Below are 15196 nucleotides of genomic sequence, written 5' to 3' on the forward strand. Positions count from 1 at the left end.
TGCCATCTTGTGTAGCTGCTCTGTAACCTCCATTTTGTGAGCTGCTTGAGCAACTGACTCTTGCTTTGGGATAACTTAATCAGAGCAATTGAACGTAGCCTCAAGAAGTTTCTGCTATTGATCCTCTAAACCTCAGATCAGATAAACTATTTATTGTGTACAATGACAGATTTGCAGAAGTAATCAATGTTATCTCAGCCCAGTGTTTGGGTGACCTGTTTTGATTGCTTTGCACCAGACTTGAATGAAACAAAATAAACTACTTATGGCATGAAGATGTATACCCCTTGGCTATATCCAAAGAGAAGTTGACACAGGCCAGTCAGCTGATCTTGAGCCAATAAGATTGATGCATAAAATTTGAACTGTTAAGGGAAGACTACATGAATTAGGGTCTTCAAATGGAAAGGGGCAAGAACTCTGGAGACTATCACAAGCCATGTCAAGGGCTGGGAGAAAAAGATCAATCACCTGGCCAACAGGAGATTCTATTTTGGTTTTACAATTTGGAGAATAAGTCTAAGAATAAGCATTGGTACAGAGAGAACAGTAGAATTCATGTTTTAAATTGTTGGCCTGGGGTCAACATAGTTATGTTGCTGTGTGAGCTTTAATCAATTAAGAGCAGCATAGTGAATTGCATGACCTAGTTCAGCTGATGAATAGTCAACATAGGAGCAAAGATGTCCTTTAAAGGATGCCTGCCTGTGACTAGTGGTGTTTTGCAGAGGTCAGTGTTGGGACCACCATTTTCACTTTATTCATTAATAATCTAGATCAGAAGTTCCCAACCTTTTTTATTCCATGAACCTCTAGCATTAACCAAGGGGTCAGTGGAACTCCAGGTTGAGGATCCCTGATCTAGATGAAGAAACTGATGGCATTGTGGCCAAATGTGCAGAAGATACAAAGATTAACGGAGGGACAGGCAGAGCTGTGCAACAAGGAGTCTGCAGAATGACTCAGAGAGGTTATGAGAGTGGGCAAAGAAGTGACAGATGGAATCCAGCACAGGCAAGTGCAGAGTTATGCACTTTGATAGGAGGAATGAAGGAATACATTTCTAAATGGAGAAACAGTTCAGAAACTGTAGGTGCAAAGGGACTTGGGAGTCCTAGTTCAGGATTTCCTTAAAGTTAATTTATAGGTAGAACCAGTATTAAGGAAGGCAAGTGCAATGTTAGCATTCATTTCAAGAGGACTAGAAGATAAAAAGGAAGAATTTACTGTTGAGGCTTTGTATCCCATTTGCCAGCTGGCATCTGGAATATTATGAGCATCTCTGAGCCCTGCATCTGAAGATGGATGTGTTAGCTGTGGAAAGGGTCAGAGGAGGTTCATAAGAGTGATCCCAGGAAAGAAAGGCTTAACTCTTGAGGAATGTTTGATGGCTCTGGGCCTGAATAGTGTTCAGAAGAATAGGGGATATCTCACTAAAACCTATTGAGTACTGAAAGGCCTAGATAGTGCAGATATCAAGAAGATGTCTCAATTAGTAGAGAAATCTAGGATCCAAGGGCACACACTCGAGTAAAGGAATGTCCTTTTAAAATTGAGACAGGAAGAGTTTCTTCAGTCAGATGGTGGTGAACCTGTGGAATTTGTTGCCACAGAGGGCTGTGGAGGCCATGTCATTAGATGGAATTAAAGTAGGTATTAATAGGTTCATGATTGATAAAGAGGTTATGATCTTAAGGGAGAAAGCATGACAAAGATTTTTTTAAAAAAACAGCCATAATTAAACAGATTCTCAGCAACAGCGGCCTGACTATGGTCATTAATCTTCTATCCACTACGGTCCACACCGACCTTTGGTCATCAGTGATTATCCAGTAGGGTGTTTTTATATTAATTGCATCAGATTTATTTCTCCCCGCAGTTAGGAAAGCCACAGGAATTATCTTTTGTCAGGTACATGGTAATTTCTATTTATAAAATAAACTGTGAGAATTGAATGCCACTTCCAGAATTTATTGAATTGGCTTCAATGATATTGAAGGAGGATTCAAAGTACATGTGTTACGTTTGTTACGTACCCCGTAACTGGGTTGCCAAACCAACAGAAATGGATCACTCAGTTGGAGTCTGGATTACTAGAACTAAGGAAGTTTTATTAAAGAAACAAGCAACACAGTAATCGAAAGGATAATAAATGCAACAGTTCAGCAATAATAAACACACATGTGCACAAAATTAAGATAACAGCATCAATCAAGCTCTATCGTTGTCTAGGGATAAATGACCAATTTCAAAGTGACACAAAGTTCAGTCCAATTTAGTTCAGTTCGCAGTAATCGTTGCCATGGCGATGGACAACGTGGGGGAAGAGAGAGAGAGAACGAGAACGACTGATCATTCAGAAACGGCTTCCACTCACAGACCGGCGATATTGCTCACAAGCAGCAGCTCCCGGGCGGGTCCTTTGTGACGTCACCTGAGGTCACTGACTGTGACCCCTCCTCCAGATGCGGTCAATCCTCTGCAGTGAACCCGGCACCCAAGCGAGGGTGGACACACACTGGGTTCCCGCTGATCGTACCTTTCCACCCTGTGCGTTTAAGGTCCGGTACTTCCCACCGACTCGTGAGAGGTGCACCGCTTCCAGGGTCTTGTTACCTCGGGTGTCGTGTGTGTCCTGCCTTAGCGAACCTGTCCCTTTTTATCCCCCTGCTGGGGTATCGCCTGTCCATCACTTCAGACAGTTCAGGGTTCAAAGGGGGAGCCGCTCCAGACAGCTCTCTCTACCGTTCCTTCATTACACATCTCCAGATCGCCTGTCCATCACTTCAAACAGTTCAGGGTTCAAAGGGGGAGCCGATCTTGGCAATACCCAGACTGATGGCTCCTTCATTAACACCTCCACATGCTGCTTCATGTTCCTTGTCTCTCCTTCCCCCTGAGGACAGGTGGCAGACCAACTGCAGATGCCACTGATGCTAACCCAGGCCAGCAAACATCTTAATTTTATATGTATTCTCGTCACACGTTCCACATTTTGAAGATTGCAACCAAAGATGAAATTCCACCCTGTACCATCTCAACAGCAAGAGGTCAAAATTATTGTAGCTTCCCTCTCAGAGTTATCCCGCAACCTTCCAGCTGGCCAGCAACACTAAATATAAATCTTGCCTCTATCAGAATTATTGCCAGCTCTTTGATAGCAGCTACTGCATTCCCTACCAACTACAAATAGTTGAGTTGTTGAGAAGTCAGATCAAATGACTGATGGTATCATCAAGTTCACAGTAAATGACAGAAGGATGACTGGGATAACAGTTTTAATTTATGCTGTGACAATGTATGTAGTGCAGAAGCTCAGTCTATATTATATATTGATAACAATTTTATGCATGATGCATTTAAATAGATACATGGAACATTCTCTTGACTGGCAAGCTGCCAGTTCTTGGTTGCCCTTGTCGCAGACTTCCACTGGGGCAAAGGTTCCCAGCTGACATGGCAACATCCTGTACAGTACAGCTCACTTCTAAGCCCAAGCAGTAGGCTTCATCCTGAGAATGTTTTTTTTTTCCAGTCAGTAAAAGTCCACCTCCAGGCATTGCCTGACATTCACAGTCAAAAACACTCAGTTGTCAGGAAGGAAAATAGTATTTATTTACATTGAAAGACTAACACATCAAAATCCAGAAAACACTTAAAAGCACCTGAATTCAATTAATTAACTGGGTTTGACCATATAAATAAGGCTTGAACACCATTCTACTCATTAGCTTCATTGCAAAGAATCCAAATAAGAAGATTTTGCAATTGGATAGTTGGTAAATCTGAGGAAGTTGTCACTTCCCTGTTGAACTCCATGAGGAGATCACAGGACAGCTTCAAAATGAGGCTGAACTTCAAATTATATTTGTTGATTCCAACTGACTGCCAAATGTAATACCTAAAAACCAACAGAACCATGTTGATCTATTGGCCTTGGAGCAGAAACACATGGCAGAATTGGGTATGTGCAGTCTCTGAGGAGAATTCAAGAGGATGATTATGTAGGTGCTCAAAACTCAAGTAGTCAAGGCTTGCCTGAATTTTGAGTCAGAGGGCTTTCTCAACTGGTTCTTGACATCAGGACCCAAGCTGTGGCAAACTGCATGTCATTGCATAGGACAACTGATGAAGGAATAGGCAATAGCTGCTGAAGTCTTAATGTGAAACCATCAGAAAACACCCCTCACATGTTTGGATCTTGAATATCATGAGAAAAAGGTTTGCTGATTGGAACAATTATCAAGCCCATTAATCCTACACAATATAAAACCAGTGCATCTTGAATTCAACCCATTGAAAAAGCTTACTTAAGATGAATTCATTGTGGGAGGAACAGGATGAAACATGAAATAGTAGCTTTGCCAGGAAGGGTTTGCTAAATAATAGAAATGCAAACTAAATTGCCAATGATTTTTACGTTGTTCCAATCTACAGTAAGTTCTTAAGAACTATTAGCTAAAGGCCATCTGGAAAGTTAGTGTGGTAATGCAGGCTGCAGCATTACTCTCTTGGTCAAAATCATCAACTTAAATTTTAATGTAAAGTTAATTAAGAGTTTTCTTTATTAACCAATGTCCATCTAAGCATGTTAAACACAATGGATATGTATATACAGTAAACTAGAATGCTGCTACTTCTGTGTAACTGAGAGTTGGAGAAGAAGTTTTCCAATTTCTCTCTGAAATTACCAGGCTGTGAATCATATCTTCTGCTGGAGAACAAAGGATTTATCAAGCCTTAAGCAATTCTTTTCAAACATTCTTAGTTTCATAAATCACTCCAGGGAACTACATACCCGCTAAACACCTAATGCAAAAAATGCAACTTTCCCAATTAGAGCAAAAATCTGTAATTTTTCTTCAATAATTAGTACATATTTTCTCTCATTACTGTGCTTCAGTTGCTTTATTTACAACACATATGACAAGCTGATAGTTTTATTCACTTTCAAACCTGGTTCCAATTTCTTGGCACCTACCTTCAAAGATATGAAGCTGGTTTACACTGTGCTGTCTTGCAATATGTTGCCAGTAGGCACTACGAGGAAGAGGCATTATTGTGTCCAGCGAAGCGGTCCTTTCATTCCCTTTGATCTGATGCTGGAAGAGAGAGAGCCAGGTTTTAGCAAAGGTACTATACAAAAACAATTTGAACTTAATTGGCTTGACAGCAAGAGTGTGCTTGCCCTTGAAATAAATTAATGTGCTGTCAAATGAATAACAACCAAACTTGTTCATGAAGATAAAAAGTAAAACACAGAAATCAGAAAACCAGAAATTTAAAAAAAAGTAAAGCACTGGATAAGCTTAACAGGTCAGGCAATATCTGCCAAAAGAGAAACAGAGTTAGTGTCTTCAATAAACTTTTACGAGAATTAGAAGTTAAAAATCATACATGTTTCAATTTGCAGAGAAGGGGAATGCGTCCAAACATGAGAAGAGATTACCATTATAGGGCAGAGACTGAAAAAGAATGAATAGCAAAGTGCTGTGGGTGTCAGTCGAGGCCAACTGACAACAGAGTGGGGTCAGGGACTGGAAATGTTAGTTGTGCCTTTCTCCATAGATGCCTTTCTCCTGTTCAGTTTTATTTGCAATTTCTGATTTTAGTTTGATTTACAAAGTTATTACTTAAACAGTATAGCTTAAAGTTAGCTACCAATTATCCTTGGAGTTATTTGAAACTGACAACTTTATTCATCTTGTGACTGTCATTTGAAAGGCATACAGTAATATCCTTTTAGAAGCACATGCATGGGTACATGGAGAATTGGGTTTTTGAAGGAAATGGGCCAATTGCAGGAAACTGGGACTAGCCAAGTAGCTGGGTGCACCACGTGTTTGGTATGGATTGGTTGAGCCAAAGCACCTATATCCTTTCAGTATTGCTCTATGACATTATACATAGTCTCAATCTAACGTCCTTATGCATCTTTAAGACTTTTCTCAAAGGAAGAAGAAATTTACATTTCTATCCATATCTTTTAGAATTACTTATTTTACAATAATTTAGAAATGTGAAAGGATCTATAATACCTGGTGAACAGTATAATAGGGGTTCATTACTATTGTAAAAGAAAACTTAAGGTGATTTTTTAATATCTGCAATATTCTGCAGGCTATCAACTCTCTATGGCTGAGAAATATCTGCACCAAAAGAATGTGAAAATTGCATAGCTAATAAATATATTTTACTCTTGTAATGTCAAGAGTATCACATAAAACCTAACATGAATTCATCTCATATTATTCGGCAGAATATGCCTTGGAATCTTAAACAGCTCTTTAATTAATATTTAAATCAGTCATTCAGATGATTGGTGCTCTGGGCTCTTAATTATCATGCAACGGGTTCAGGTTACAGATTTTACTATGTTAGTTAAATACTCTTCCTTTAGTTAGGTCCATTATATGAGATTTCACTTCGTCCAGTAAATTGAATTCTGTGTGATAGAGAAGTATTCTGACTAATGCAGGAAAGGTCGACAGGATGCAGATGTAGAAGTGTTTCAAAAGATAACTAGAACAAATCTATCAATTTTTTTGTTGAGTTTGAGAACTGAAAGAAATACTCTGCAAACACACGTAAATTAATTACCAAGCACTAGTTCACATTCATGTCTTGTCTCTGTAATGATAATGAAATCACACTGGTTGCAATAACGATACATGTCTTTAAAAAATTGAGTTCAGGAATAAGTATGAGTATCAAAATTATCTAGGTGAGGTGATCAGCACTATCTCAAAAATATAACAACGTATGAAATGGAAATACACAAAATAACATAGAAAATATAGATAATAGTTCATTCATTAACATATTAAAAGCAAAAGAATACTAAAAATAGAAAGGAATTACTAAAGAAAGGAAATCTGCTTGTGGAAAATAGTGCTGTGGTAGTGATTCTGATCTCCTAGGAATGGTAGTTGCCAAAGAGATTTGTCTGAAAGATATTATTAAGGGTAGAAATCAATGTCATTCTTTCGACAAGTTGGGCACAGGGAGCAGAAATGGTGATGCAGATCATTATTTTGTCATCCATAGCTCTCTGCATCATGAATGGAATGAGTATGTGGAGGAAAATAAATATTATGCATTGTTGTGGATGGTAAGCAAAAGAGAAAGATGCTGCCAACTGGAGGCATTCAGTTAAAGACTGGTGCCTATTGTAATTTTATCAAATAATAATGGAAATTAGAATGTTGAAGACAGAAATCTTGTACAACAGTTTAAAGAAAATGTAAAAAGGCAATTGTTTTTGAAGCAACCAGTGAAAGCCAGACATGATAAATTAGCAAATAATCGACAGGATGAATACAAAGTATGTTGAGGGTGATGTCTGAGTGCCTTACCAGACAGCATTCAAGAAAATTGTTCAGCTGGAACCATGATGTAAAACTATAATGGAACAAAGCAGCATGAAGAGGGTGATTACTTTTACCAAGTTGCAATCAATGCATTGTAGTTACTGAGTCATGTTCAGGTTGGACGAAACTTGGAAAGCACCCCACTTTAATGCTGGGTCCATTTACATTCCTGTGACTGTATCTACATTATATTTATATAAGCTGGATGATATGTACTGTAATCACAAACAAGAGAAAATCTGCAGATACTCGCAATCCAAGCAACACACAAGATGCTGGAGGAACTCAGCAGGCCAGGCAGCATCTTTGGAAAAGAGTAAAGAAGACAATGTTTCAGGCCGAGAGAGAAAGGACTAGAGAGAAAGATGAGAAGTAAGAATAAGAAGGTGGCAGGAGGGGAGGAAGAAATGCAAGGTAGTAGGTGATAGGTGAAACTGGGAGGGAGAGGGGTGAAATAAAGAGGAGGTGGCAGAAGTTATGAAGAACTGTGCTGGATGCAGAGGCTGGGGGGTGGGAAGGAAATTCTTCATAACTTCTGCCATCTGCAACAGGATCCCACCGGCAAGCACATCTTTTCCTCCCTCCCCCACTTTCTGCTTTCCACAGGGATCGCTCCCTACACAACTCCCTTGTTCATTCATCCCTCTCCGCAATTCTCCCTCCTGGCACTTATCTTTGCAAGTGGAACAAGTGCTACACCTGCCCCTACACCTCCTCCCTCACTACCATTCATGCCCCTAAACAGTTCTTCCAGGTGAGATGATACTTCACCTGTGAGTCTGTTGGTGTCATATACTGTATTTGGTGCTCTCGGTGTGGCCTCCGGTATATTGTTGAGACCCAACGTAGATTGAGAGACCATTTCTCCAAGCACCTCCTCTACATCTGCCAGAAAAAGCAGGATCTCCCAGTGGCCACGAATTTTAATTCCCTTTACCATTCCCATTTCAACATGTCAGTACATGGCCTCTTCTACGGCTGTGATGAGGCCACACTCAGGTTGGAGAATAACACCTTGTATTCTGTTTGGGTAGCCTCCAACCTGATGGCATGAACATCAATTTCTTGAAGTACCAGTAATGCCACCCACCGCCCCCCCCCCCCATTCTCCTTCACCATTCCCCATTCCGATTTTCCTCTCTTCTCACCTTATCACCTTACCTGCCCATCTCCTCCCCTCCTCCCTCTGGTGCTCCTCCCAACTTCCATTTCTTTCATGGACTTCTGCCCCATCAGATTCACCCTTTTCCACCCCTTTATCTTTCTCACCTATCAACTTCCCCTCTCCCTCTTCCTATTTCACCCATCACTTACTACTTTCCTCCCCTCCCCAACGTTTTTTCTCTGACTTCTCACCTTTTATTCCAGTCCTAATGAAGGGTCTCAGCCTGAAACGTCAACTGTATACTCTTTTACCATAGATGCTGCCTGGCCTGCTGAGTTCCTCCAGCATTTTGTGTGTGTTGTGTACAAGTACTGTAAGTGCCTTGAAACTGTAACTACAGTATCTGAGAATTCCTTCCATGAGCTATTTACATGCAAAAACCATTTTCTGCACTTTAAATTTAGTTAACGATGATTTTCAAGTTGTTTAGAAGCCCATGGAAAACTGGCCAGTGAACATCTGGGCTTCTTTCATTTTTAAATGTCAGACATTCACTTAATATTGTCATGCAGTGCAGACAGCTACTTTCATGTTTGCCAATAGAAATTTACCTAAAGGAACAATCTATTTTGTGTGTGTTGCTCAATCTACACCCTATAATTTTCACTCACAGTAAACCAAAGTGCAAACCCTGCAACAAGTGGGTAAATTTAATGGAGTTAAAGGGTCCATACTGGAACACAGACGGTTTCTCCATAGGCTCTGCCAGTGCAATTTTCTGTGCTACATTTCAATCCATAGTCAGTACTGATAATATCCACCCCTTGATGAGCTGACATCTCATTAAGTCCAATCACAGAGGAGGATTCAATGCGCAGATGCACTGGTGAGTCTTCACAGTTGATCGCTCCCTATGTTTGCCTCTTCAGTAAGGCAATCTTCACTACTGTTGTAGCATAGCAGCAAAATAGAGAGAGTTTGCTAAGGTCACACCCATTTCCCTACAGTCAACCCACAATGGCATGCCAACTTGAGCAACACTTGCAATTTCCATTATGCCATGCCTGGGTAAACTTTTAAGCACTTGATTCAGTACCAGTTTTTGACTGACTTTCTTGCAACATTTTCTGTGGGTCACCGATTTTGAATGTTAAAAACATGGGGGAAAAATAGGAGTGGGCAAAGGATGCATGGCCCTTCAAGCCTGGTTTACCATTTATTACGATCACACCGATTAGCTTCAGGCGTCAATTTCTCTTCTGTACCTGTTTCCCAAAACTCATAATTCCCAAAACGTTTACAAATTTATTTCTTTAAGCATTGTCCATGACCTAATGCCAACATTTCTCATGAGTAAAGAATTGTAGAATTGACCTATACCACATACAAGTATGATACAGAGTTTCAGCTGGCAAAGTAGTAAAGGGTAGAGCAAAGCTGTAATTCACCACGTGAAGATCTCAGGAGAACATACGAAGATTGATACACAGTGACAAATGTAGGTCAGTTTGGAGAAAAGTGAAATATTATATATAGTAAATAAAAAACACATTTGAATGAAAGAAAAAAAAAGAATCGAGTATGTAATTCCATAAGATCCTATAAGATTCTATCATGGCTGATTCATTGTTGCACTCAACCCCACTCTCCTGCCTTTCCCGTAAAGTTTGTTGCTCTTACTAATCAAGAACCAATCAACCTCTGCTTTAAATATACCCGGTGTCTTAGCCTCCACAGCTCTCCATGGTAGTAAATTCCATAGATTCACCACACTTTGACAAAATAAATTTCTCCTAATTTCTGTTCTAAAGAGATGTTCTTGTATTCTGAGTCTGTGCCCTCTGGTCCTAGACTCCCCACTACAGGAAACATCATCTCCACATCCACTCTATCTGGACCCTTCAATATTCGATAGATTTCAATGACATCCCACATCACCTTCTATAATCTAGTGAGTACAGGCCCAGAGCCATCAAATGCTCCTCATGCATTAACCAATTCCTGGGATTATTCTTGTGAATCTTCTTTTAACCCTCTCCAATCCCAGTGCATCCTTTCTTAGATGAGGGACCAAAGCTGCTCACCATATTCCAAGTGCAGTCTGACCAATGCCTTATAAGCCTCAACTTTGAATCCTTGCTTTTATATTCCAGTCCTCTCAAAATGAATGCTAACATTGGATTTGCCTTCTTTACAACTATCTCAACCAGTAAGTTAATCTTTAGGGAAACTTGCACAAAGACTCCCAAGTATTTGCACCTCTGATTTCTGAAATATCTTACAACTTAGAAAATGGTACATGGTTTTATTGCTTCCATCAAAGTGCATGACCATACACTTCCCTACACTATATTCCATTTGCCACTTCTTTGCCCATCCATTCTCCTAATCTCTCCGTCTCTCTGAAGACTCCCTGCTTCAGCAACACTACCTGCGCCTCCACCTAGAATGAGGTGTAAGATCAGATGGATAAATCCGAAACCAAATTAGCCAGAAGCAATAGTTCAGCCACAGAGCACTTTTGAGTTCTTGATGTCAAATTACAGGAAGAACTTCAAAGACCCCTGGGTGTTCTGGTTTCCTCCCACACACCAAAGATTTATGGGTTAGTACGTTACTTGGTCATTGTAAATAGTACTATGATTAGGCCAGGGTTAAATAAGTGGGTTGCTGGGCGGCATGGCTCATGGTGCCAGAAGTGCCTGTTCTGCGCTGTGTCTCAAAATAATTAATTAAATAAACCATGAATGGAATGTTTTCACAATAATTTAAAATAGTGCAAGCCTTTCATCTCCCTCCCTGAAGCACCCATCTATCTGAGCAACAAATTGTTTCTTATTTCCCATTTTTTTAAGACAGCTAGATTTGATATAACACATTTTCATAATGAAAAATGCATGTATCATATCTGATGCATTAGGGAACACCATTTGTACAATATTCTCTTAAGAACACAAGCTGCCAGTTTTGCCACAGCAGGCCATATAAGACAGTCACTTTGGAAATTGTCTGTCACTTTATTTATATTTGTACAAAATATCTGATTGAACAAAGTAATACACTGCCTTTGGTATTTTTAGTTCACAATAACAAAATAATCTTATAGTTAGTAAAAATACCTGTATTTATGAAAATCCTGTAGGAAAATGCAAGTCTGAAGCACTTTACCTCCTAACCCATTTTTCTGTTGACACAATTGGGATTATACCTGATTTTTTTTCAATGTGAGATTACTTAGATGTGGACTTTGCTGACAATGTTGACATTTAGTTTTGATCGCCAATTGCTCTATAAATCACAGCATCAACAGCCTAGAATTATGTGTTTCTTGGAAACTGATTTTTAATACATATTTTAAGGTCTGAGATGGAAGAAGAGAATATGCAAACGTGAGATGGACTTGAAATTTAACAACTTGCAACACAATATTTTGTTGATTCTATGTGGAAGGCATCAATTTCTGCTGATTTTATTGCATTGTATAAAATTAGTTTTCTCTTTACTATGTATAAACACAATAAACTTTTTAATCAATTATCATCAGCATATACCCCTATACCTTACAGCACAAAGGGTCCTAACACACTCAAACAGTACTATACTACAATTAGGAATGCCTACCATTCCGTACCTGGACCACATTTCAGGAAATCTGATCACCAGGTTGTCTTTCTTCTACCTGCATACAAGCAGAGGCTAAAGAGCAAGGCTCCAGAGATAACAACAGCAAAGAGGTGGTTACAGGAGGCAGAGGAGCAGCTATGGGATTCTTTCAAGTCAGTTGACTGGGCTGTGTTCAGGGACTCATCAGAGGATCTGACTGAATACACCATGGTTTTCATGGAGTTATAAAAGTGGTCGGAGATAATGTGCCCCTACAAAATCATTCAAAGTCTTCCCGAACCAGAAGCTCAGGATGAACCATGAAATCCTCATTCTGCTGAAGACTAGATCAGTGGCACTCTAGTCCGGTGATCAAGTAAGATACAAGTAGTCCAGATAAGCTGTATGCCTTCTATGCTGGCATTGAAAGTCAAAACAATGAAAAAATTTCACAAGCTCCCAAAGCCCTCAATGACCTTGTGATTTCAGTCTGTGAGGACAACGTGAGAGCAGCCTTCAGAGGGTGAACCCATGGGAAGTAGTTAGCCCAGCTGGGGCGCCTAGCTGAATACTAAAGACCCATGCTGATCAACTGGCTGGAGTGTTCACCTATATCTGTAACCACTCGCTTCGGCAGTCTGAGGTTCCCATCTGCTTCAACAGACTTCACTCATATTGGTGCCTAAGAGAACATGGTAACTTACTTCAATGACTATCATCCAGTAGCACTTACATCCACTGTGATGAAGTGCTTTGAAAGGTTGGTGATGAAACATTTCATGTCCTGCCTGAGAAGTGACTTGGATCAATCTCCGGTTTATCTACCATCACAATAGGTCTACAGCAGATGCCATTCCGTTAGCTCTTCATTCAACTCTGGAACATCTGGACAGCAAAGATGCATAAATCAGGATGCTCTTTATCGACTACAGCTTGGCTTTCAGCACTATGATCCCCTCAAAACAAATCAATACATTTCACGACCTTGGCCTCATTATCTCCTTGTGCATTTGGATCTTCAGTTTTCTCACAGACCCCATTCAGTTCGGATTGGCACAACAGCTCCTCAACAATTTCCATCAGTACAGGTGCACCACAAGTCTGTGTGCTTAGCCCCCTGCTCTACTTGACCAAGAAGTTAATTATTGACTTCAGGAGGAGGAATCCTGAGGTCCATGAGCTAGCCTCATCAGGGGATCAGAGATGGAGGTGGTCAGCAACTTTAAATTCCTTGATGTTATCATTTCAGGCAATCTGTCCTGGGCTCAGCATCTAAATGCCATTACGAAGAAATCATGGCAGCATACCTACTTTCTCAAAAGTTTATGAAGATCTGACATGATATCTAAAACTTGGACAAACTTCTACAGATGTGTGGTGGAAAGCATATTGACCTGTTGCAACACCGGCATGGAAACCAATGCACTTGAACAGCAAATCCCACAAAAAGTAGTCCAGTCCATCACAGGTAAAGCCCTCCCCACCACTGAGAATATCTACATGGACCACTGTTGTAGGGAAGCAGAATCTATTATCAAGGATCCGCACCACCCAGGCCATGCACTCGTCTTGCTTCCGCCATCAGGAAGAAGGTACAGGAGCCTCAGGACCCACATCACCAGGTTTAGGAACAGTTATTACCCTTCAACAATCAGGTTCTTGAACCAAAGAGAATAACTTCATGCAACTTCACTCGCCCCATCAGTGAACTGTTTCCACAATCTATGGACTCACTTTCTAGGACTCTTTATCCCATGTACTTGGTGAGTATTGTTTGTTTGTTTATTTATTTATTTATTGTACTTGCACAGTTTGCTGTCTTTTGCACATTGGTTGTTTGTCCATTCTTTTGGGTGTGGCCTCTCATTGATTCTATTGTGTTTCTTGGATTCACTATGCATGCCCACAGGAAAACGAATCTCGGGGTTGTAAATGATGACATATATGTACTTTGATAATAAATTAACTTTGATAGCAGTATCCATATTTCTTCCCATTACTTTAATGATACTTTCAGGTCTTTAGCTTTTATAATGCTTGATAAATGTCATGTAATTGTAGATATTTTTCAACTTATTCTAGCTGGACATCAGGAGACATGGGAGAGCTCCAGAGATTAAACTTGCAATGAGAACGAAATTACCTATTTTCATAATGAATGAATCATTTGCGAAATTGCAGCTGAATTCAAGATTATTGAGATAGATAGTGTGTCAATAATAATGGAATTCAGGAAGTCACTCACAATGCCACTTTGATTATTTTAAAAGAATGTTTTTTAAGCAGTTAATCAATTACCAAAAAACAATACCATTTTCACAGATTAGGTGACCTAAATAGAAACTGATTTACTGAAAACTGAGCTAATTCTGATTTGTAAAAACAAAGAAAATCCAGTTAACCTCTGTGCTAGAGGAGAGCAGGGAAAATAATATTGAAGAAGCTGAGCCCTCAAACCAAGCCTGATCTTGCGAACTTTGAAAGTTAATGTGGTCTCAATTACTAGAAGTTACAGATGTCCTGCATGAATTACTCACCTTTTAAAGAATTTAAAGTTTAGTACATGAGTATATGTAGCATGAAATGATGTTGTGTGATTAAGGGATTAAACCATTTTGCTCAGTATCTCTGTTAATGAGTATTTGTTTTATTTATACAATTCACATTAAGATGCAAATCATCTTGGAATTTTATGTACGATTATAATAGTAGTGAAGTGAGATTCTACAGCTTAAAGTCTGTTATAAAACATATCTGCCATCCCAGATCAAACTAAAGACGATGCCAGGGATCTGCTGATGAGCCTTTTTATGGTCATTCAATTACACTCTTCAAAACTGAACAACAGATGCAAAATTCTGGAGGAACTCATCAAGTTAGGCAGCATCTATGAAGTGTACTTAAATATGCTTTTTAAAAAATATTTTGTTATCTTGTGTTTGATAAATTCCATTTGCCACTGAAAGGGTTAAGTAATATTTTTCTCCAAGGCTGTGATAGATAGACTTAGATAAAGCTCTAGTTAATAGAAATGAATGTATTTGGGTAAGTCCTTGCTTCAATCTGAATTAAGGTATTGGATCTTATTTTGCAGATATCGAGCATCAATTTTTACAGC

At 39.5% G+C, this 15196-nt stretch overlaps 1 protein-coding gene across 1 annotated transcript in view; it reads right to left on the bottom strand.

Moving 5' to 3' along the window:
- LOC140208223 (docking protein 5-like) overlaps positions 1-15196 on the bottom strand; it is a 520777-nt gene that overhangs the window by 70041 nt on the left and 435540 nt on the right. Inside the window, exon 7 of the mRNA XM_072276739.1 lies at positions 4982-5102. Within this exon, the coding sequence (XP_072132840.1) occupies positions 4982-5102 (121 nt within the window). The remainder of the gene's footprint in view (positions 1-4981; positions 5103-15196) is intronic.

This window comes from Mobula birostris, chromosome 2 (genome assembly GCF_030028105.1).
Source record: "Mobula birostris isolate sMobBir1 chromosome 2, sMobBir1.hap1, whole genome shotgun sequence".
NCBI lineage: Eukaryota > Metazoa > Chordata > Chondrichthyes > Myliobatiformes > Myliobatidae > Mobula > Mobula birostris.